The following is a 25,030-nucleotide window of genomic DNA, read 5'->3' on the forward strand; positions in this document are numbered from 1 at the left end:
TTTTATGACAGCGAACATTTAAATGCTCTGTTTGAAGGGATTCAATATCTAATGCTCGAACTCAATAACTTTAATTAAGGGGAAAAGATTCTTCCCGTGGGGTTAAATTGACTCTAATATAAATAAACAAATTAAGATTTTATATTATGAAGAGCCATCCGTAATATTCTTCCCACTAAGCTGACTTTGCTTACAAAGGGAGTGCTGGTTGATTCGGCTTGTCCATTTTGTGTAGAAGATGAAGACATCGTTCATAAGTTACAGCTACGAGGATTGTTACTTTTTCTCTTCATAGTTTTAACTCTTGGCGGATGCTCAAGGGGACTTGAACCATCATATCGTGACGGCGGAAGATTTGGCTGCTGCAGAATCGGGTGAGCCCTAACATATCTCTATCAGTTGGCAATTACCAGCAACTGGTAAGTAGAAAATCAATGTGGGATGCTGCTTGTGATCCATGGATGCATCGAATGAGATATGGTGATGGGTTAAGGGATGATGCAGGTCAGTTTCTTGCTGCGGTTTCTAGGTCTTTTGTTGGTTATGGCAGTCCTCTATTAGCTGAAGCTATAGAGGTTAAGGAGGCTCTTTCGTGGTTAAAGAATGAAGGTCTTCATAATGTTATTGTAGAGACAGATTCTAAACAAGTATGGACAAGTAATTTCTGCTCTGATTTGGTGAATTTGAATGAATATTAAAGCTTTATTATTACTAATACGGGCACATTTGTTTGGAGACAGGCTCCAACTTTTCTTGTTCTTGTTTTTTATTTTCTAATGTTATCCAACCAGGTTTTTTCACCTAGTATATACATATCTTAAGTTGGGTGTTTGGGATTGGCCTGTTGGCAAGCGTTAAAAGGTTTATATTATTAAGTTTTTCATAGTATTTTTTTTTAATAATAATTTCTATTTTCCAAAAAGATTATATATATATAAACACATGAATTTAGATAATAATGACCATTAATTAATCACGTGTCAAATATATAGTGGCTCATACCTAATTATATTGATGTCGATTACTTGAACTAGCAGGAAAGGAAGTTTCTCCATACCTTGGCCAGGAACTTATTTACCCTATTACCAGGTAATACACTGAACAAAGCGAGTTATTAGCTATATATCAATTTTAAAAAAGTGACTCATTTTAGACAGTTTCATTACGAAACTATCAACTGCATCCTCTCTATATATAGATCACAATATTGTATGGGCTTCCATGCATGTTTTATATATATATATATATTTTTTTTGGGCAGGTTGGTTTTGTTTTAGGTGTTGTATAGTATGCAACAAAGTTTTCTTTGGATCTGTTATTAGTATTAAGTAAGTTCTTAGCTTCTTGATTGATCTATTGGCTCAGGTCCTGTATTGGGTATTGTTAAGTTTTTTTCTGGCAATCTTATTTTTAGTTAGTTAATTTGTTGTTAATAAATATGAATACTCATACATTTAGTGATGAAATCAACCCATCAACCTATGGTGAAAGAATTACAGTTTTAAGCATTGATGGGGGTGGCATTAGAGGCATTATTCCTGGAGTTATCCTGAGTTTCCTGGAATCCAAACTACAGGTTTATATTATATTATGTTATATAGTACTCTTTCTATTCACATATATACAGACAAATGCTGATGCACATGCACAGGCATATTTTAGTATGTTGAGCACTTACTTATATTTGCATATATGTGAACATACGTGCAGGGTGCATTTTATGATGTGTATGCTTTTTTTTTTCCCCCCCTTTTGAGTCAGATGGAGTAGGAATTTAACATTATCTCAATGTGTGATTTTGTTGAGTGCAGGAACTGGATGGAGAACATGCAAGAATTGTAGATTACTTCGATGTGATTGCAGGAACTAGCACAGGAGGTCTAATAACCACCATGTTGACTGCTCCTGATGAAAATTCGCGTCCTCTCTATAAAGCCAAAGATATAGTTCCTTTCTATCTCAAGCATTGCCCTAAAATATTTCCTCAGTCTTGGTAATTAAATATGTAAACCATCATATGATTTCAATCTTAAAGTATTATCTATTCTAATTTCTATATTTTGTTTTAATTTTTGAAATAATTAGGGATTTGATTATGAAATTTAAAGCTTTAGTGGGTCCAAAGTATGATGGCAAATATCTACAAAAGATCATTCACAAGACTCTGGGAACTCGAAAACTGCATGAGACTTTAACTCGTGTTGTTATACCTGCATTTGACATTCAATTACTACAACCTGTTGTCTTTTCAACCTTTGAGGTAAAAATCTTATGTGATTTTTTTTTAAGAACTTTAATTAATTAATTAATTACAGGTTGTTTAATTAGATCTTGCTGAATTACTATTACAATTTGCATGATAATTGATATTTTATTTCTTGATTTTCAGGCAGAAATCGATGCTTCAAAAGATCCTTTACTCTCTGATATTTGTATCAGTACTTCCTCAGCTCCAACTTATTTTCCTGCTTATTTTTTTCAAATTAAAGATTCTGAAGGAAACAGTAGGGAACTCAACCTCATTGATGGAGGCATAACAGCAAATAACCCTGTAAGCTAGAGCTTTCTTTCTTCCCTTTTTTGTTTTTTGTGCTAATTTTTTTTTAAATAGCACATCACAGACTTAAGTAATTTTAGGTGGAAAAGTATCAGTTGTTTTGCATAAAGAATTATTTTATTAATAAAAATAAAATTGAGAAACTATTTAATTTGTTTTACAAAAAAAAAAAAAAATTAACGAATTTGCTAATTAAGCCAACCTCATAAATGAAATAGTAATTTACCATATATTCAGAAGTGAATATTTCTTATATTGATCAAAATTTTTCTTGTAAGATTTCTCAAGAAAAATCTGTAATACTGCTAGAAAGATTAGGTCCAAACCAATTATAATTAATAAAGAAAAGAAATAAATCCTTGTCATAATTCATATATTCTATATATGTATTGTTTTGAAAGGCATTGCTGGCTATGAAACCAACTGGAACTGTGTTCCCGGGCGATCCAGAGGCGTTGCCGGCACAAGCTCTAGAGTATGAGAAATATCTGGTGATTTCTCTAGGCACTGGAACTTCAAAAATGGAGAAAAAGTACAGTGCAAAAATGGCAAAAAACTGGGGAATTCTTAATTGGCTTTATAAAAAAAGGGATTCTCCATTAATTGACGTCTTCACTCATTCTATTAGTGACATGGTTGACCTTCACATGTCCTTAATTTTCAGATCCATCAAATGTGAGCATAATTACCTTCGAATCCAGGTAATTATTAATTAATTCAAATCTTAAAATTTTGTATTATCTTCATCTAAAAATAATATTTTTAATTGAATTTTTTTGAATTAGGATGACACATTAAGTGGGGATACATCTTCAACTGACAAAGCTACCAAACAGAATTTAAAGGAGCTTGTAAAGATTGGTGCAAGGATTTTGCAGAAACCTGTTTCTAGGGTTAACCTAGACAATGGCATTTTTGAACCAGTTGAAAATGGAGGCACTAATGAAGAAGCTCTCATTAGGTAATTTAATCTTTTGATCCTTTTTAAAATTTTTGGTCCCTTTTCTATAATTATATATACGCTCGGTCCAATAATAGAAATAATACAGGATTTGCAAATTCAACACATTATTATATATAGCTTATATATTTTATTTTTCCGTTTCAGATTTGCAAAATCACTATCAGAAGAGAGAAAACTCCGTAAGAGGAAATTTCAAAGAACCCATAAATAAAGTTTACGTATTATATGATAAAAAATAAAAAATTATTTATTTATTTAATAAAATTTCTCAAGATAACGACTCAACTAAAAGTCTTCCCTCTCTAAAAATAAAATAGAAGTCTTTCCAAAATAAGATTGTGTTTTATTTTCATTAGCTTTTGATTGTCTGTACCAAAATTTACAATATAGTTCTTCGTCACGGAATAAAAAGGCATGAAAAAGACTTCCATTTTGATGGAGTCAAAAAATGTACGATTACCCATTATCATATGTAATGTAATATTGACGTTGATTTACATTTTGTTGTATAGTCTACTTCTTTACTGTTGGACAACTAGTTTATTATAGAACGTTGTCTCTATTTAATTGGTATTTTTTCTAGATTTAATATATTCTTAATTATTTAATTATATTAAATTTCGTTATAATTTATCAAACATTGTCTAGCACAATTATAGTATAGCCTAATGTATTATTAATTGGAGTGATTTAACATTATAAGAATTTGGGCTTGAAATTGGAAAGGAAAATAATAATAATTATAATAATAATAATTATTATTATTATTAAAATATAATGGAAATGCACTTCTAAATATGTAATTAATACACCAACGTTAATTGTGATGAAGTAGTTACAAAAAAAAAAACACATAATTAATACAACCTTCTCCCATATTCTCTAGAAAAGAAAAGTACTAATACATGTTAGGATACTTGAATTAGGTTAAAAGTTTAATTTTTATCACCAGAGCAAATATTTACAGGAAGTATTTTACTTTTTAATGGATCAAACAACACAAGCAAAATTTTCAATACCGAAAAATAAATTTAAATGAACAAATTGGTGTATAAGGTAGTAAATTTAAACAAATTGGTATTTAATTAACTGAAAAATTTATCAAAACTATCGCAAACAAGTATGTTAATTCATATATCTCATATCCATGCACATTTCACGCACGATTTGTAATCTCGAAGGACCAGTCTCCAAATGCATCACAGCACTAGAAAAATAGCACACACGCATTAAAATTTTAATTTATAAAATTACAAAAAAAATTTGAATCGTAAAATTTTCATATTTTAAAAATTTATTGTTACCCTTCAAAAAATAAATATTTATCAATAAATAAATATATTATGATCAATGAATTCATTAATATGCAATAATTTTTTCCCGCAATAAATTTGTCAATAATAAAATATATATATATATATATATATATATATATATTCTATAAAATAATTTAATTTTTTTTAACGAAAAAGTATACTTATTTTACTGAAGATTGTCTAAATATCAAAAAAATTTAAGAATAATTTTTGAATAAGTTATTCTTTTAGAATAAATGCAACCTAAATATTGGCTCTGGTTAGAATGCAATTACAAGGCGATAAATACTTGAGCCAACCTTGAAATTGCAAAACTGATTTTTTATAGGTAAAACTGTCGTGTGCTTATGCCGATAGTTTATTTCTTTTTGCCGCGAAACCAAAAAGCTTTGTAAAGTTTCTTTCGTGAAAAGTTGGAAATAAATAGAAAGTAATGTCCATAATATGATTTGGAAACTAATTACCAATTTTATAAAAAGTTCAGTTGATTTAATCATGGTTGTTTCCATATTTGACATTCATAACATTTAGCAAATAATTAAACTGGATCAATTCAATTCAATCAGGAATTTTTATTTTTTATATTATTAAAAAATATAGTAATAGATATTTTTTATAATAAAAAATAATGGTATAATTATAAATGTAGAACTATGTTTAAACCATTTATCATCAAATATCATTCTATAATTAATTAATTAATTAGTAATTGAATATAAGTTACATAATATTTGGTGAAATTTCAAATTAATAGGAAAATTTTGAGATGAACAGTTTTCTAACATTAAATTAGGAGCATGCAAGGATGAAGTTGAGAGGGTGATTATATAATATTTAGTGTGGTTCAACACGTATATAGTTTCATATTATTTTGTCTTAGCATTTGGAACAAATAAAATAATACGAGTTAAGTTGAAAAAGATTTTTATATTTTTATGTAATTATTCCTTTGACCAAAGAAAGATACATTGCTATAATTATTAATTATAATTAAACGGAATTCATCAATTGAATGAACATTCAATTTCGTTGTTATTACTTGTTAGTCAATAATCAATTAATAAAAATAATAATTCAAAATACTTAGTAAAAATAAATTGAGAAATATCTAATTTTTAGAATGAAAGGAGATTGAAAGAACTTTGAATTAATAAGAATTGATTTTAATTATTGGAGACAATTACAATTTTTTCAATGAGAGATTATAGACAGTTCGCACATGATCTCAACCCGTTTCACACTCCACACTATCACATTACAAGATAGATTTTTAGCATATTCAACGGTGGAATTTTTATTTTGAACGAATGCGATAGAAATCCTTTTTTGACGGTATTATAATTGCCCATTCCAGTTTAGATTAATACAAATATTATTAGCTTACATCATCATGACTTGTAATATTACTATTTTATCCACTTCTCACTCTGCTGGGCCTCTCATTTGGCTATGATCACAGATACGGTGCGTTCCAAGCACAGATTTCAGAGATTCATTGGTGATTACGTTCCTAAACACACATGTCTACAGGTCAACAACAGTGGTGAAAATTAAGTTTATAACCTGTAACTATAACAAAACCTGATTTACAGAGGTTACGTAATTAGCTGACAGCTGGCACTTATAAAATCCTCAATTCCCTTCCATATTAATTTATTTTTTCAACCTCATATCGCCGCCTTTCTTGCTCTCAACTCTGTGAAGGAATACTTTCTCGCAACATGGAAGAAAATCCAGATACCGACATGAGGTAGAAAGAAAACCTAAAGCTAACTCTTAAAAACTCTCCTTAACACCTCCCAAACTGAACCTAGAAAAATTTTCCTCAGGAAAAAGAAATGGACTCGACCCCGGTGAACTGGGAAGCTCTGGACTCTCTTGTCGTTGATTTTGCGAAATCGGAGAATTTGATCGAGGACTCTTTCTCTTCACCATCGCCATTATCTTCTCCTTCTCCTTCTTCCTCGTATGTCTCTTCTTCGTCTTATCATTCGAGATTGGTTATTCGCCAGATTAGACGGTGCTTAGAAGTCGGTGAAATTGACACCGCAATCGATCTTCTCCGCACTCACGCTCCTTTCATCCTTGATGACCATAGACTTCTGTTTCGGTTGCAGAAGCAGGTTTGTTTCTTGTGTTTTTTGCTTCTATTATTGCCTTTGTTGTCGAGAAAATGCAGTAAATTCGTTATGGCCTTTTGATTAATTGAAATTGATTTTAAGCGTTTGATTTTATTTTTCTCTTTTTCCTAGTCTTATAGGAAGCCACGCGGCGGAGTTCCAATTGTTGTTTGCTTTTATCATTATTAGAATTAATAGATTATTTTATTGATACTTTTCTCGGTTTCGGTTGAAGAAATTTATTGAGCTATTGAGGAGAGGGACGGAAGAAGCTAGAGATTCTGCAATTGAGTGTATAAGAACAGCTCTTGCTCCCTGTGCTCTTGATGCCTATCCGGTATGTATACCCTTTTTACTTTCTCATTTTTCCCTTTTTTGTTTTTTTTTGGTGTCGGAGCGATATTCCTTTGATTACATATTTTCTAGGCAATGATATTAAAGCATTTTTCAGAACCAATATAAATACAGCATCCAGGAACTTTACTTATTTTATTTTTGATATTGCAAATTGGCTCTTCTACTCCGTCTAGTTGTTCCAATAAGACTAGTTTCCGTTAAATTTTCTGAGTAGAGATGCCTTCTTATTGTCTCTTCAGCTTTAGTCAGTGACAACGTACATTGCATATAATTAAGGGCTTGAAATTGGACGAAGGGGCTCAAAGGTTATGATTAACTATGAAGTGTTTGGTAGTTTATCCGTTCAGTAGCGGTTAGATTGTAAGATGACCTAGAAGCTTATTTGCTTTCTATTTATGATTTTTTTTAAAAATTTCAATGGTAGTTTTTATTTCAAATACTAAATATACGTATGCGGCAGATAATATGCAAAATTCCTTGACAGATGTCTTTTAGCTGTCTAAAAAATGAATATTTGGATAATAAAAATTACATTTTAGCTCATTTTTAGCCATTTGTTAAAAAAAAAAAAAAATAGTAAAAACATAGAACAAAACTTCTCTAAAAAGCATAATGATAGTAAGAAAATAATAGGGAATGATAGGAACATGCTCTCTATAAAAAGATGGAAAAAGAAAAAAAGAAAAAGAAAAAGAAAAAACATGCCATGATGGTTAAATACTATTACCAGTTAACTATTGCATAGGAGCCGGCCTTTTCCCTCAAAATCTAAGAATTACAGCTTTCAGTGAAAAGCCAGCAAGTGTGCACAAAATCAACTACTCACCGATTACACTTAAAAGCTTATCTAAATGGGCAATGGACCTGCCACTTCGGAATAAATGAGTATTTGTTAAGGTTCACCATTTGCAATTTCTTGAGCTCTTAAATGATTATGAATTTTGAGGTGGGAATCTTTTGTATAACATTTAAATGTTCTGGAGAGCCTAATACAATGTGGCACAAATCTGTCTGATCTGGACAATGAACACAACACGATATGACATGATCAATTAATGATAATTCTGAGTCAACTTGATCTTATTAGACAAACCCAAAATTGACATACAGACAATAATTACTCAAGATTGCACTCCTATGAATGCACGTCCAAAAATGAATGGTTTGTATGAAGAACCCAACATCTTCTGGCTTGTTAAAGTCACCGATTGGTGGTTAAATGGCAATTCCTTTTCTAGATATCAAGATGGTATGATTTGGTAGTAATTGAAGCTGCTATCTAAAATTTTGCTTAATAATTTTCCATTTCCTCATTGTGGTGGAAATAAATTGAAGCTTTTTGGAGTATGAACCTGAAGTCATGATTTCTAGTTGGTTTTGTCTGAATGATGGAAGCACTGTTAAGCAAACGGAAATTTATGAAGTGTAAATTATATTTTCATTTCTATCTTTTTTTTTATTATTATTATTTTCATATTCCAAGGCAAAAGCCCCCCCCAACAACAAAAAACAACCAAATTAGAACAAAAATAAATAAAAACAAAAACATAGTTCCAAGAAAGGGGACCCATGAGCCATATTCCTCTCCAATCTGAGTTTTGCTCACATCCCATTCTCTATCTGGAAACTCATGTTAGCATTATACTTGGTAAACTAATTTGGTATTATATTAAACAATGAATCTTTAATGTGCTAGTTAATGATTGTGAATATGGGAACTGAAATAAATAATATTTATTTTATTGTTATTGGATACATGTGAAATAAGTATCCAAAAGTCTTTCTCTTGAAGTCCATGTTTTTTCTTTTTTTGGTCATTTCTGGGATCTAAAAAATGTTTGTATAATCTTTAAGGAAGCATATGAGGAATTCAAGCATGTTCTTCTTGCCTTTATATACGACAAAGATGACCAGAGTTCTCCTGTGGCAAATGAGGTGGGCTCTATCTCTTTTTTGGTCTTTTGGTATTCAATATGGTCCTATTAACATTTTTCTTCTAGGCTAAGCTTTCTTGGTAATCAATTATAAATAAAGGAAAAAAGTCTGGCATCAACTTAATTCTAGGATTGTGAGTGTTGTTCCTCAATGAGCATATGATCATAATCAAATTTGCATTTTTTGCCTATGAGTGGTACAAGTGCTAAGAAAACATATCTTCTGTGCACTTGTGACTTTAAATTGAAATGTGTTTCCGTTCTACATTTGTTATTCTATAGTTCTGCTATGGCTTATCTAGCTCTGTAATCAAATGATATCAACTCAAATGAGAACAATTCATCCCATAAAAGTGTATGCAGCATCTGTTCAGTAACTTTGATGCATTTAGTCTTTATGCTGGTACAAAATTATGATATGTGGATTGTGGAATTTGTTTAAGGATGATGAAACAAACTATCTTGGTTTTTGGTTTATAATGATATGCGGATTTGAGCTTGTGTATTTAAACATTTTGTTGCAAATAGTGATGATGCATATAAATGCAACAGTTTAGTGTGACAATTGAACTTTTATATTTTTCTAATCTGGATAAAATTGTTTTCTAATACCTCTTTTTTATTTTGAAAACAAACACTAAGAAAAACATATTAACTGCAAGCCAGTTTAAACTATGCATTGTACTTTGAAGTTTGTGCGGTGGAAAATAAAGCTGAGTCAGGTTATTTTTTGTGTGTCATATTTCCTATAGGAATTTTGGTGTTAGTTGTAAAGCATTCTGTAAGGATTACATGTGTTGGAGGTATAATTGGACATACTATTTATGTTTCAGTGGTCTGAGAAGAGGAGGTTTGACATTGCCGGATTGATGTCTTCTGTCCTAAGAGCTCATTTACATGCATATGATCCAGTCTTTTCAATGACATTGAGATATTTGATAAGGTTGGCCTATTTATTTTAGTTGTAAATTTTTGCTAGTTTTCTTTCAAATGCATTCATCATGCCAAGCATGATTGTCTTCAATGTTGCCCCAAATTTTGCAGCATACATAAAGGTTTTTGCTTTCGCCAAGGAGTCTCGTCGCCCATTTCAGATCTTACTGAAAGGTTGCTCCTCGAAGAGCGTGATCCTGCCGCTGTGCCACATGAGAGTTTGTATGAGGCACCTCCTTTTGATGAGGTGAGGTTCCTAAATTTAGGCCTTTGAGACAATAATTCAGTGTTCCTCTTGAGATGGCGTCTAATTTGGCTGACACGTGAAATTGGATGAGATACCTCATTTCATGTTCTTGTCTTAGGCCATTGCCGTGCCATAAACTCATTGCTTACAGTATGTTTTCCTTGGCATATTTTTTTTTTTTTCTTATTTGTGTATTTCATGCAAATTCAGGTGGATATACAAGCTCTTGCTCATGCTGTTGAGCTTACAAGACAAGGGGCTGTTGATAGCTTGAGATTTGCTAAGGGAGATCTGTTTCAGGCATTCCAGGTACGTTACTATTTCCCATATGTACACAAATAAAATTTGTTTCATCTTATGTCTAAGTTTTTCTTAATTGCTATTCACTGTATTGAAGCACTATGTCGGTACACACCTGGGAGGTGTTAGATAAGTGGCTGGCCAATATGTTGACGCATTATAAAAATTTCAAGTTTATTTCTGCTTGGCTCTTTGGACTTTGGACTTAATCCTATCCTATTGGGAAGGCTGATGATTAACATGACTCTTTGATGTGACCAATATATGTACAATTTGAAAATTTTGAGTGTTCAAAAAATTAATTTGGAATTTGATCCTGCAAATTTGTCAGAACTTTCTGCATTCCTGTATCAAAGAGAGGGTAAGCAATGTATTCAGGACTAGAGTTGATCACTAATAACTTTTATATTTGTGTGATTTTGTGTATGCAAAGATCATAGTCCATAGATTTTTATTTATTTATTTTTTTTTTGTGAGTGGCTTGACCATGTGATCTTACCTTTTGTTTTTCGTGGTGCTTTTACGGGATAGAATGAGTTGTGCCGGATGAAATTGGATGTCTCCATGATTGATGAGCTCATCCGCGAGTACTGTGTTTATAGGGGCATTATAGATTCTGGTTTTGCTCCATCTTCTGGTGATTTTCAGACTTCCTATCTTATATTATGTTTTCATTTTGAGTCTCTCTCTCCCCTTCATCAACTATATCTATGACCCCATCTGTCTCAGGAATGCAAACCCCTTCTGAACCTTTAAAAGTCAATCAACCAGAGCCTGGCTTTTGCTCATCTAGGAACTCCTCTCTTGAAGTGGATAACATTACCAGTAAACTATCAGATGCTGAAGCTTCCATCAGTGATACTCATATGGATGCTTCTCCAGAAAATAATGTTGATTTGCATTGCGCACAAGGAGGTGATACTGAGTTAAGATATGCTTGTGAATTAACTAGCAATTGTGAAGATTGCAGCACCAGTGGTTCACATCAAACTGGAGTTTCAAGAGTTCTACAGAGAAGCAGAAGCTATGCTACTGGTGAAAGGAGCAAACGCAAGCGATGGAGGGGTAGACAAGATGACCAAGATTATTTTTCTGGAGTTTCTGTCAATGGATGCAATAAGAAAGATTTTAATGCTACTGCAACCTGCACAAATATATCAAAGGGACAACAGGTATCATAATTTATTGTGTTTTCTTGTGATAAATTTTTCTCTAATAGAATATTTTTCGCAGGACTTTGAAAAACATTCCTTATTGAACCTCAACGATAGGGAGGATAAATATGAGATTTTGCTGGGGATGAAGGAATTGGCAAGTAGAGGAATGGCTGCAGAGGTTGTGGAAGAAGTTAATGCTCTAGATCCTCATTTTTTTGTGCAGAACCCTATGTTGCTTTTCCAATTAAAGCAGGTGATATTCGATCTTATATTCATTGCTGAAATTTTCATTGATATATTGTCAATGACATTATTTTTCACATTTTTTGCCGGGTGCTTCATCTGACTTGTTTTTACTGGTCATAGGTTGAATTTCTGAAGCTTGTAAGTTCTGGTGATCATTCGGGTGCACTAAGGGTTGCTTGCTCACATTTAGGTCCCTTGGCTGCCAGTGATCCTTCTCTGCTGAAGCCCTTGAAGGAGACTTTGTTGGCATTGCTCCGTCCTAATGAAGATGAATCCGGAAAAGGCTTGCCTTTACATGCTCTCGCAACCTCACTCCAGGTATTTTACAATTTGGTGGACTGACTAGACAACAATTCATTATTAATGTTGTCTTCCAATGAAACTAAGTGAGGACATGTACTTATTGGATGTTACTGATAGAAGTGTTTTGACATGGGCACATTTTGTCAGAAAAGAAATTGCAAAACTGAATTATGATTATTCACGCTAATTCCAGCAGCTAAAGTGGTTCTCAATTGCATATTTGAATAGCAGTGTCATGGTTTATCATTAGGAAACAACTGAGTTCAGGGTTTTGGCCTTCTTCTTGTGCGAATATGGTTCTTTGTTTTGCTTCCAATGACATGCTAATATTCTTTTGCAATGTCCTAAAGTTATTATGCTTTACTATTCCATTGTTAGTTGTAAACATTTTAAGGATTAAAGGCATGAACAAGTTAAAGAGACAATTTGACCTTTCCTTTTGTGGGGAGGATGCACGATAAAGTTTTATCAAATCTTAAGGTGCACTTCCTAAATGGCTTACTGAAATTCTGTTAAAAAATGTGCTGAAAACAAATGTGCATTTGCTTTCTCCGCTGACTGTTTAAATTTTTTTCGCCTATAATTTTTTTTAGTTTCACATTTTAAAAGCAACTTGGCATAAATTAAGCGATTACAAAGTTCTAACTTCAGCATATTTTATGTCATGGTACAAATACAAGCATTAGGTTATTGCTATCTTAACAGTGTTATATTTAATTGGTTGTCATATTTATATGCACTAAAGGTTCAATTTTAATGAGTTGGACAGGTAGCAATTGGTAGGAGGCTTGGTGTTGAAGAACCACAACTTATGAAGATAATGAGAGCAATGCTTCACACCCACAATGAGTGGTTTAAACTTCAAATGTGTAAAGATCGCTTTGAAAGTCTTCTAAGGATTGATTTCTTGAAAGAAGTTAATAGTCCCATGCTTTCTGCTTGTTCCATGTCAAAGTCAAATGCTGATAGCTGCACTCAGGGTTCCTCCCAAGTTACAGTATCTTCAAGTGCTAGGTTGTCTGAAGATGGTAGCAGTCCAACTCAAGTGTCTTCAAGAGATGTTGTCTGTGATGAAAATGCAATACTGAAAGTTATGGTAAGTTGCCACTCCCCGCTAAAAGCTCACACCCAAGCAAAATTATGCAGAAAGCAGAAACTACAGAATGAACTACTGATTCACCTCATATAGTCCATGAATCAGTTAGGATTTCATTTGTATGAGTAACCTAGCTCCTATCCCTGGTGGGATGAAAACATGGAATCCGAGACCATCTTCATAATGACACTAGGCCAATGAAGGCATATGTATTCCAGTTTCATCATGATCCATAAGCCTGTTTGGCATAGCCATTATGAATAACATAATTTAGGCAAAAAGCTAAAAAGGGTATTACATTGGCTGTTGGATGCCCTTTTTTGGCCTAAAACTGATTATGGTAAAACTCATTTGATACTTCTCCCATAATTAGTTTCAGTCCCAGAAAATCATGATACACTATCCATTCGACCAATATAGCTATTTATAACTTTTGGCCCCAAAATCAGCTCTGTGTCCTGACGCATCTCTCCACAGTGAGTGGACTTCTTTTTCCTAGACAAAGACAAGAATCATCTAACTTTATCCATATTACTATTAGGAAAGCATTTCCTTAGGTTACAATCATGCTTGCAGTATAGGGAACAGAAGATAATTTTAGGGATTCCATCTCAATTAATAGATAATGGGATTTGTGTTTTCTTTTGTCTTCTAAATTTCCATTTCAATAAATAAGTCTTCGGTCTAGCCTTGAGTAATTATTTTAATTTGGGTTGATGCAGGAATTTCTCGCATTGCCAAGGGCTGATGCCATTCATCTCCTTTCACAGTATAATGGAAATGCTGAGACAGTCATCCAGCAAATATTTGCATAGTTTGGAATCTGATACTGTATCATAAAATTTATTTATTTATTTATTTTTTTGTACGAATATTATTTTATTCAATTTATAAAAATAGGATGTAGATATACGAAACGCTGCGAATTTGCATGAGGGCCGGTAGTCTGTTACAATTTGCCAAAAGGGCACAGCGTTATTTTTATTGGTATGCATTTTCCATAAAGTCTGTTTTTGACGTTAATGATCGACTGTTGCTTCTCTCTTCTTAGCTATTCGAGCAAAATGGTGTTTCTATATGTGAAGCAAACTGTACGCCTACGTGTTCTGTTAAGGGCATTTGTTCAAATGAAGTGTCTTTATGTCAGTCGACTTGGTCTTTAAGCCATTTCACGTCTTAAAGCAAGGAGGCTTGGAAGTTAAGGAGGACTCTCCAAGTGGGCACAATAATTAATATACAAAGCTGAGGTCTGTCCTTGCATAGTTCATTAAATGACAATTTATTTTAAAGAAGAAAAAAGCAATGCAAACAATTGGGTACATTTGAAGATTACATGTAATACAATTGTTTTTATTTTACGTACGTACTACTTGTTATTTCCTTGTATTTTTCTCATATTGTGCTTGCATTATCTCTATTGTCTAAATTCTGCCCCGTCACTGAATACGCATATATTTATTTTACTTCAGAGTCCTTAGAGTGTGGTAAATTTGATTCACGAAGCTTCTTTTCTTCTTTTCATCTGAAAGTAGTTTTGCAAACCTGCAATGCAATAATAAGAAGTGTGATTATTCAGTTTATTCCATAATATAAAGAATTTAAGTTTTGTTTAATAAGCCCAAATGAAAGACAAAAAATTTTCTACCAATTTATATAGTAAATTAGGAACTATTTTTTGGGCTAGAGGACAAGGCTATCCATAGCACCCTTCTCTCCGTCATTGATAAAATATAATATAATGTAAATGCTAATGTAATAAAGTATATTTTTTATATTTAGTGACACTATATCACATTTCATCAGGGTTTATATACTGTATTGCTATAACGGAAAATGTCAAATGGACAAAAACCTTTCAAGTGCTTCATGGTAAGTGCCCGCATTTTCAACTGGTTCATAAAGTCCAGTAATCAAATTCACACGTGAAATTGGACTCTTCAACAAGTTTTCTCCAACTTTAACAAGATCTTCTAAGTTCTCCTTTGTAGACAAATCCACAGAAGACAGGTCACCTTGCAGTTTGTGATCCTGATTTCGTAGCCAACATCAAATAGGGTAACTTTCGAATTGAACTCAGTCAACACTTAAGTTTTCACAGTTGATTTAAACGAAAGAATACTGAAATCAGAAAATCTGAGCTTAGTGTGCATAGGAACTTACATCAACCCTGAGATAATTACTTTCAGATTGAAGGGCTTCGAACACAACAGAATTGTAATAATCAACCATATCAGCACTAGCTTTACCATAGTAATCTATTAATGGAGTAGACCCTTTGTAATATAACCAATCTATAACCCCCCATTTTGAAGCCACTTTAGCTTTGTACTTTCCTCCGTCAGTCTGAGATCCTGTCCCCAGAGAAATCACAAGGAGACGTTCATAGTCCATCGGCTTGATAGGGAAAAAATCTGGGTTCTTCTTTATTGTCTGTTTCGTTACTTCACTAATGGCAACCAAAGTCTGCATGAAATTAAAATGGGATGAGATTTTGATTTTCCTTTTTAATTACATATTTTGGGATTTTCTTTTTCTTACTGGGTTATTAGCAGCCAAGCCACCGTCAATAAGGTTAAATTCTTGAATATTTCCATCTGAATCTTGATTCTTGAAGGAATAGGCTGGAAGCAAAGTTGGTGCTGCAGATGTACCTATGCATACATCTGAAAGTAAAGCATCAAGAATTGGGTGGTCTCTCACCTGCATAAACAAAATGGGCATTTTCCTGAAGTCGTAATACACCATTTTTCTAGGAGAAAAAACAAATTAAATCTTGAAAACCAGGTCAATGAAATATTTAAAAATTTAACATTTTTCTTTTTGTGTGTGCGCGATTACTTGTTTTTCTTTATCAATAGCAAAACTAAATGTATCTTTCTTTTCTTTGCAGATTGAAAAAGAGAAAAAAAAGAAAAAAACTATTAAAAGGTCTCTAGAAATGCTTTTATTTCAGCAAATAATTGTATATACATATAAGTTTTTTTTTTTTTTTTTGGTTAATTAGATTCCAATTGAACTTGCAATGTTATTATAATCTGCAAATTAACTCCAATAATCAAAATTCGTTGGTCATATATATAAAGTTATTCAAAAAAACCATATACATGTATAAATTATAATTGCGAGTTATGACCTGATATGAAGAGAAGATGGTAGGCTGGAGTGTCTTGATGTCAAAAGTTGGGATAACCACATTGGTCAATGTTTGATGCAACTTTGTGTCCTTCAATATTCTTCTTATTAGCTTGTGCAGATACTTCCCATTATATTTGGGCCCAATTAGAGCTCTCCATAGATTTACCAGCCAAGCTAGCATCCCCCTGCACACACACACACACACACATATATATAATTTTAAGGAATTTCATGAAGGATGGATTAACTGATTGCGATATATATATATATGTACGTATGTATCTTTGATTACTTTGTTTGTGGGAATATTTTAGGGCTATTTTGAAGGTAAAAAGGCACTAAATCTTTAGCAGCAAATAGGGGACGGTCCTGTTCATTTGGTGCAGCTAACATGGCAGCTATGAGACCACCAGTACTTGTCCCTGCAATCAGGTCAAAATAATCTGCTAGCCTTGCCTCCTCACCATCAAGCTCCTATACACATGCATGCACGTATAAATAAACCATATATATTTCATTACTAAAAATTGGTTTCAGCTGGCGTATGAGACTTTCTGCATTGATTTTACTATTGGAAAATGTAAAATTCATTTTTAAAATAATAAATACCTTCTAATCAATATAAAATAATAGTTATATCAAACAAATTTCAAGTCATAAAATTATTAAAAATTACCTGGAGTTTAGATTCGAGATAAGCAAGAATGACACCAGGGATGATTCCTCTTACACCGCCACCGTCAATGCTAAGGACAGTAATGAGATTACCACATTTTGGTGGTTGAATTTTGGAACATATCCTATCGATCTCCATTTTAGAACAATGAAGGTGACAATGATTGGCTTAGTTTTCTGGTCTGTCCAAATATATATATATATATATATATATATATATATATATATATATATATATATATAGGAATTTGACTTTAGCAGGTCCAATTCAGGCTGGAAGTTTTGCTTAATTGATAATGTATTTTTCTTACTAAGGCTGTAAGATGTGGCTTCACGTAATTGGAAATATTTAGAATTGCTTTCTTTCTCAATAAATATTTAGAATTGCTCAATGGATAACATTCTGTTGCTTCTTTTTAATGAACCAAGCAAACGATTGAAGGGTTCACATCTGTCTCCTTTAATTTTTTAAATTAAATCACATTCTTGCAGAATCTTTGTGCGATTAAAAGAAAAGAAATCAAACCCTAAAATGCAATTACTTTGTGTTTAACTGGAGGAATAAGTTCCAATATTTTATAATTAGATTAATTGGCTCTACATTATGTTGTGGGTCCCTCCGACATGTGGGATCCACACGGTTTTAAAAAGAAAAAAAAAAGGAACAGCCTTTTTTTTAAAGAAAAATAACGCGTCCAGTCGGTGGACGCGTTATTAACGCGTCCCCTTCTACTATAAATAGGAGAAGATTTTCCCTCAACTACACACCGCATAAAGAAGAAAAAAAAATGTAGAAAGAGATATTTAATTTTAGGAATAGTTTTCTAAAACTAAGAGAGAGAAAAATAGTAGGTATACAAAAAGATTATATAAAAATATATTGGGCCTAGATACCACTTGCCTCAGCTCTGATACAACTTGTTGGTTCCTCACAACCAATTAAAAGAAAATTAACGCAGCGGAATAATTAAAATTATGAGACACAAAAATTTACGTGGTTCACCCTTAACTGTTTAGGGCTACATCCACGGGACAAACTCCGAATGATTCTTCCACTATTAAAAAATAGTAGATATACAAAGAGAGTAATACAAAAATAGTGGCACTCAAAAGTATTTCCCAAAAAATCCCAAAAATAATTTCCTCACTATTTTTCTCTTTCCTAGTTTTAGGAAATCCTTCCTAAAACTTGATAACTCTTGTTCGCTACATTTTTGTTTCTTCTTCTGCTGTGTTTTTTGCTTGAGGCTTCAGTATAACTCATTCACGGCTCTCCATTTTGTCAAAAAAATTGCCTGCAATTGGTGAGTTTCCTTTTTCTTTTCTTTCTTTCTTCAAAGAACACGTTTTCCTTCTTTTTTTTTCTTTTCAAATGTGTGTGGATCCCATTTGAGTGGGCACCGTCACAACAAATCTCCCCCTGCACACTCAAGTGGGGACATTAGTCATACTCTCCATCATTCCTGCAGCTAACCAACAATATTCGACTGTCACAAAATATCTGATATCGTTCTTGATGAATTCCGCGTTCATTTAAGAATTTCTTCATCCACAGCAACTCCTTGCATGCTTCAGTAATCTTGACTGCCACGACATGGCTCTCCCTACAAATGTGATTGGATATCCTGAAAATCCATTTCACTGCAGTCTAATGTTCCTTTCCAGGAATTGAAAGAAACCGACTCACTACTCCAACTGAGTGAGCAATATCTGGCCGTGTACAAACCATGACATTCATCAAGCTTCCAACTGCTGAAGCATATGGAATCTTTTCTATTTCTTCCTTTCTCCATCCGTAGAAGGGCACTGTTTAGAACTCAATTTAAAGTGATTAGTAAGAGGACAACTAACCATTTAGCGTTTTCCATTCTAAGCCTTTGAAGTACTTTCTCAATGTACTTCTCCTCTGACAACCATAATTTCTTGGCTCTTTGATTTCTTGTAATCTTTATGCCAAGAATTTGCTTTGCTGGTCCCAAGTCTTTCATGGCAAAAGACTTACATAGCTGTTTCTTCAAGCTAGTAATTCTGACCAGCAATCAACATATCAACCACATGGAGCAAAAACAATGTAGTCATCATTAGAGAATTTCTTCATAGAAAAAAAAAAAAAACAAAGTGATCTGAAGTAGTCTTTCTACAGCCATGCTCCCCCATAATAGACTCAAACTTCTTGTACCACTATCTCAGTGCCTGCTTCAGCCGTATAGGCTCTTCTTCAGTTTGCAAACATAATCCTCTCTTTCTTTTTTCTACAAAACTCTTTTGGCTGCTCCATGTACATTTCTTCTTCCAAATCTCCATGTAGGAAGGTAGTCTTTACATCCATTTGCTCAATTTTTAGATCAAAATTGGAAGCCGTTCTGAACACTGTCCGAATGTATGTCATTTTACAACTGGTGAAAAGATCAAAATCAATACCCTTTCTTTGATTGAATCCTTTCACAACCAGTCTAGCTTTGAATCGTGGTTGGGAGCTGTGTTCTTCCTTCTTGATCCTGAACACCCACTTGTTCTTCAAAGCTTTCTTGCCTTTAAGCAACTTCACCAGCTCAAATATTTCATCCTCATGCAAGGACTTCATTTCATCTTGCATGGCTTCAATCCAGTTCCTCTTGTGTTCATTTTCCATAGCTTCTTCAAAGCTTTCAAGTTCTCCCCCGTCAGTCGTAAGTACATACTCATTGACTGGATATCTAGTAGATGGTTGTCAGACTCTACTAGATCTTCTTAATGTTTGAGAACCTTCTGGTGCTGGTGGCTGAACATGAACACCATAATCTTCATCTGGTTCATTTTGATAAGGAACTTCTGGATTTTCTAACACTGGCACTTGTTCTTGTGGAACATTTTCTTCATCTCCAATTTGTCTGCGTTCTATTGGAGGGACTCTCTGTATGTATGTTGAGTCTTCATCAGATCTATTGGCACTCTGCTTCAATATCTTCAATAGTCTAATCTTCAACAAATACAACATCACAATTTCTTATAATCGTCTTCTAGATTGGGTCATAAAACTTATAACCAAATTGGTCTTGGCCATAGCCAATGAATACACATTATCTAGTCTTGACATGAAGCTTAGACCGTTCATCCTTCGGAAGAGCCAAGAAATTATGGGTGTCACAGGAGAAGTACATTGAGAAAGTACTTCAAAGGTTTAGAATGAAAAACGCTAAAGCGGTTAGTTGTCCTCTTACTAATCACTTTAAATTGAGTTCTAAACAATGCCCTTCTATGGATGGAGAGAAGGAAGAAATGGAAAAGATTTCATATGCTTCAGCAGTTGGAAGCTTGATGTATGCCATGGTTTGTACATGGCCAGATATTGCTCACTCAGTTGGAGTAGTGAGTCGATTTGTTTTAAATCCTGGAAAAGAACATTGGACTGCAGTGAGATGGATTTTCAGGATATCCAATCACATTTGCAGGGGGAGCCGTGTCGTGGCAGTCAAGATTACAGAAGTGTGTTGCTTTGTCAACAACTGAGGCAGAAGGAAAACTTCGAGCTATGTGTCAAAGCAGTAGGGATGGTGTAACATCCCTTCCCGGTCCACCCGTAAACCCGAATGAACCGGACCGAGACGCTACAAACTGGTTGACTGTATGGCCTGACATGTTGAAATCATAATGTATGTTGAATATAATAGCATGCTGATGTTGTATACAAAAATAATGTAATTTATATTTACAAAACAATGGCAACTCCATCAGATCTCCTGGAAACTCTTTTCCATGAATAACAATTGGACATCCTTCGACCACTGTATGAGTCTGTACTACATCTCCTAATGGATTTGTAACCAACATACCCTGACTCACTTATGCAACTTCTAACCCTTTAACCCAAGGTTTAGGTACACTAATGTATGAATGAGATGAGTCAGGATCAATTAAAGCATAAACTGTATGATCACATAAGGAAAACTCACCAATTATTACATCTGGAGCTTCCTCATCTTCTCTGGCTCGCATAGCATAAACCTTGGCTGGACCTCTTGTATCGGGTCTGTCCACAGTCTCTGACTGCTGTCTCTGCCCTCCGGAGCTCTCACCTCTACCTCTGCCTGCTATGAACTGTGTAGGAACTTTTGCCCTCTTCGGACAATCCTTCTTCTGATGGTCTGATGCTCCGCATATCCAACATTTACCAGTCACCAACCAACAATCTCCACCATGCCGTCTGCCACAATGCTCACAAGGTGGAAAAGTATAACCGGCTGACTCTGCACCTCTACCGGTGCCTCTACCAATTCCTCTGCCTGAACCTCGACTACCTCCAGCAGAACTAGCCACAACTGATACCGCTGGCGCGTTAGTACCCCTAGCTGCGCCTTGGCTAAAGGAAGGTCTAGCACTAGCTGAACTACTAGCACCTCTGAATCTCTTGCTTTCTGACTGATATGCACTGGGTGCACTCTGAGTCTGGTCTCTCCTCTGCTGAGACCGCTGGCGTCTGGTACGCTGACTGGCCTGAATTCGTTCTATCTCCTGAGCTGCCTCTACCAAAGCTGAGAACTCTCTGAATCTGGAAGCTACCACTCCCATCTGAATCTCATCGTTCAGGCCTTCCTGAAACTTTTTACACCTCTCGGCTTCTGTAGTCACTATCCCCTTACCATACCTGCTGAGCCTGGTGAATTCTCTTTCATATTCGGCAACTGACATTCTGTTCTGCCTCAGGTATAAAAATTCTTTCCTTCTCGCATCTAGGTAAGCCTCTGTGATGAACTTTTTCTTGAATTCATCCAAGAAGAATTGCCATGTACGCTGCTCTGTTGATACCCGCTGCTGAACAGTAGTCCACCATGTATATGCTTCATCTATGAGCAATGATGTGGCACAAACCAACTTGTCCTCTGGTGTAAATTGTAATTGTTCTAGAACTCTCGATGTCCCGTCTAACCAATACTCAGCTCTTTCTGGACTATCATCCTTGTTAGCACTGAATTCTTTCGCCCCATATTTCCGAAGCTTCTCTAGTGGGGGCTTTCTTTCTCTTTCTACTACTATTGGTGCTTGAGGTATCACCCCTGCAATCTGTCGAAAAGTATCCGCAAGTTGCTTTAACAACACCTCTTGACCTGGTGCTATTGGAGCCTCACCCTCCACTGGCCTGGAGGCGTGTGACTCGCTCTCACCTTCATGTGACATCCTCCTAAAAGAACAACAACTGCTTAGTTCATCAGGGTAGACATGGCATGTACACTATACTGACTTATGCATGCAAGCCCGGGGAAACTAAACCTAGGGCTCTGATACCAAAATTTGTAACATCCCTTCCCGGTCCACCCGTAAACCCGAATGAACCGGACCGAGACACTACAAACTGGTTGACTGTATGGCCTGACATGTTGAAATCATAATGTATGTTGAATATAATAGCATGCTGATGTTGTATACAAAAATAATGTATTTTATATTTACAAAACATGATACTAGTGCCAAAATGAAATGGGCCCAACTGAGTGCCCTGTACATGCCATAAAAAGGGTAGACAAAGATACACATCCAAATGAGTAGCTACCCTGAAGACTGAGTCTTCAACAGATGAACTGCAGCAGTTGTAAGCCGACTCTCTACAGTCCAATCTCAAAACCTGCGAGTTAAACAGGTAACTCGCTGAGCAAATAAAGCTCAGTGGATATCTCAACAGATAAAGAAGCAATTAAACACATACATGTATAGAAAGAACCATGTAATCACATATGGCACATATAAGCACACACATCATGATACTTTCATGATACCTTGATTATCTTTTGTACTGCTTGTAATAATGTATGATTCATGAAATGTTATGTCAAGATATCTGTATGGCTCCATAAGGTTATAGTGAAACCGAAGTGATAAGAAAAACTGTATGAAACTGGATGAATATTGTATGCTTGGCTGCTATGGCCCATATATAATCATATCCACTCAACAGCCTGTAGCCGGAGTATCAAACTGTATGAGGTGCAGATCTGCTATCCTATGTCGCGACATAGCCTTATCTACATGGTTTCTACTTAACCTCCATGGAGCATAATGTTGATATGTCAATAATATCACACAACATCATCTTCATAGGTCATAACTTCATAATTCATAATGTATATTTGATTTCACATCATTTGCATGCTTGCATGTTGTTTTGATACATGTTCTAATGTTGTATTTTGGTGTTAAAATGATTGGAGGCATATAAGTGAAGCAAAGGAATACAATTGCATTGAAAATGAAGTCCAAAAGTGCATAAAACACAAGTCGCGAGCGCGTACGTCAAAGTCACGACCGCGTAGAATGCAAAATGAGAGACAGTGAGTTATCGGGCACAAGTCGCGAGCGCGAGAAGTGCCAAATGAGAGACAGTGAGTTCCCATGCCAAAATCGCGAGCGCGCGATGAAGGTCATGAGCGCTTACAGTCCAAGGGCCAAGTACGCGAGCGCGTACTTCAAAGTCGCGAGCGCGAGAAGTGCCAAATGAGAGTCAGAGAGTTTGCGAGCACAAGTCGCGAGCGCGCACTTGAAAGTCGTGAGCGCGCACTTGAAAGTCGCGAGCGTGAGATGTGCCAAAGAAGAGTCAGAGAGTTTCAGGTGAAAGTCGCGAGCGCGCATTTGAAAATCGCGAGCGCGAGAAGGCAACGCGAGCTCGTCATGCGATTCGCGCGCGCGCTTCGCGTTTTCCAGCCTGCATAGTCTGTACTCTTTTGATCATATCTCACAATATACAACTCCGATTTGGATGATTCAAAAACCCATGTAAAGCTAACACATAGAGTAACAAATAACTCTTCTATGACACTTCCTAATTCCATCACTAAATGGGGTCAAAAGCAAGATGAAGTTACTGGTAAAATTTCCAGCAAGCCCTATTTCAACATAAACTCAATATTTACTTCATTTATCCAATACCTCCCCTGTTCTCCCCTGTTTTCTCACCAATACCAGTCCTCCCACTCAACATAAAGCAATATGGTCTCATGAGCAACACACCACACAAATTCTCATGCAAGAAAATGGTAAAGGAAAAGAGATATCAAACCTTTACTCCACAAGCTTGAGCTCCTCTTTAACTTCTTTTTTCTACACTTTTTGAACTCCCTTCACCTATAAATAAGAATTCTTATGAATTCTAATATCATATTCAATTATGAACTTCAAGAAGGTTTACTTACTTGGATAGAAGAAAAAGTGAAGTTAAGGCTTAACTACCATTAAAATTGGGGTGGAAGAGGAAAGGAAGAAAATGAAGAAGATGAAGATAAAGATGAAAATGGGAAAGTGAAATGGTTATTACGGGTAAGCCATCAAAATATCAATGAATTTGTGTGTAAAAGTTCTAAATGGTACCTCAAATGTAAGAAGGTTACAACTTAACACTCAAGCTGTATGTTTTAGTGCAAATAAATCCTCACCCATATGCTTTGATCTTTTTCTCTCACTCAAGTAACTCCACTTATAAACCCATTCTACCCCAACCGGGTTTAGTTCAACTCGACTCAACTCGACTACTCAACTCTATGCTAAGACTCGACTCGGTAGGATGTCACAGATGGAGAGTCCCACATGTAGTCGGGAGGGAGAGAATTATTGTGGGTCCCTCCGACATATGGAACCCACATGGTTTGAAAAAGAAAATAAAAGGAACACATTGTTTTTAAAGAAAAATTGGACGCGTGATTAACGAGTCCAGTCGGTGGACGCG

At 34.8% G+C, this 25,030-nt stretch overlaps 3 protein-coding genes across 4 annotated transcripts; 2 read left to right on the forward strand and 1 right to left on the reverse strand.

The window, feature by feature from the left end:
* The first annotated feature begins 1,252 nt into the window (after positions 1 to 1,252).
* LOC105639688 (patatin-like protein 5) lies at positions 1,253 to 4,042 on the forward strand. The gene is made up of 7 exons (XM_012223821.4): positions 1,253 to 1,576; positions 1,812 to 1,993; positions 2,086 to 2,260; positions 2,390 to 2,551; positions 2,959 to 3,258; positions 3,343 to 3,518; positions 3,666 to 4,042. Exons 1-7 carry the CDS (start codon positions 1,439 to 1,441, stop codon positions 3,730 to 3,732), a joined length of 1,200 nt encoding a protein of 399 aa, XP_012079211.1. The 5' UTR covers positions 1,253 to 1,438; the 3' UTR covers positions 3,733 to 4,042.
* Positions 4,043 to 6,489: 2,447 nt separating this feature from the next.
* Positions 6,490 to 14,553, forward strand: LOC105639686 (Ran-binding protein in the microtubule-organising centre protein). 2 transcript variants are annotated; one of them, XM_037635220.2, is made up of 13 exons: positions 6,498 to 6,587; positions 6,667 to 6,960; positions 7,193 to 7,294; positions 9,169 to 9,249; positions 10,082 to 10,191; positions 10,293 to 10,428; positions 10,639 to 10,737; positions 11,260 to 11,365; positions 11,458 to 11,900; positions 11,962 to 12,138; positions 12,252 to 12,449; positions 13,204 to 13,530; positions 14,253 to 14,553. In XM_037635220.2, exons 2-13 carry the CDS (start codon positions 6,676 to 6,678, stop codon positions 14,343 to 14,345), a joined length of 2,157 nt encoding a protein of 718 aa, XP_037491148.1. In that variant the 5' UTR covers positions 6,498 to 6,587; positions 6,667 to 6,675; the 3' UTR covers positions 14,346 to 14,553. The 2 variants fall into 2 exon arrangements, with proteins under 2 accessions (XP_012079208.1, XP_037491148.1); XM_012223818.3 differs by having other exon boundaries at positions 6,490 to 6,960.
* A 240-nt stretch (positions 14,554 to 14,793) lies between these two features.
* Positions 14,794 to 17,535, reverse strand: LOC105639687 (patatin-like protein 1). Its single transcript, XM_089719066.1, is given in 8 exon segments — positions 14,794 to 15,045; positions 15,048 to 15,072; positions 15,383 to 15,558; positions 15,691 to 15,993; positions 16,069 to 16,230; positions 16,664 to 16,850; positions 16,958 to 17,139; positions 17,342 to 17,535. Coding segments are annotated over 8 exon segments (1,233 nt in total). The 5' UTR covers positions 17,480 to 17,535; the 3' UTR covers positions 14,794 to 14,985.
* Positions 17,536 to 25,030: the final 7,495 nt, after the last annotated feature.

Source organism: Jatropha curcas, chromosome 3 (genome assembly GCF_041381405.1).
Source record: "Jatropha curcas cultivar XTBG-Jc1 chromosome 3, XTBG_Jcur_1.0, whole genome shotgun sequence".
NCBI classification, from domain to species: Eukaryota; Viridiplantae; Streptophyta; class Magnoliopsida; order Malpighiales; family Euphorbiaceae; genus Jatropha; species Jatropha curcas.

Coding starts and splice junctions, on each gene's coding strand:
- LOC105639688 (XM_012223821.4), top strand. CDS start 1,439: ATGAATACTCATACATTTAGTGATGAAATCAACCCATCAACCTATGGT. Junction 3,259..3,342: donor ATAATTACCTTCGAATCCAG/GTAATTATTAAT, acceptor TTTTTGAATTAG/GATGACACATTAAGTGGGGA. Junction 3,519..3,665: donor AATGAAGAAGCTCTCATTAG/GTAATTTAATCT, acceptor TTTCCGTTTCAG/ATTTGCAAAATCACTATCAG.
- LOC105639686 (XM_012223818.3), top strand. CDS start 6,676: ATGGACTCGACCCCGGTGAACTGGGAAGCTCTGGACTCTCTTGTCGTT. Junction 9,250..10,081: donor GTTCTCCTGTGGCAAATGAG/GTGGGCTCTATC, acceptor TTTATGTTTCAG/TGGTCTGAGAAGAGGAGGTT. Junction 12,139..12,251: donor TGCTTTTCCAATTAAAGCAG/GTGATATTCGAT, acceptor TACTGGTCATAG/GTTGAATTTCTGAAGCTTGT.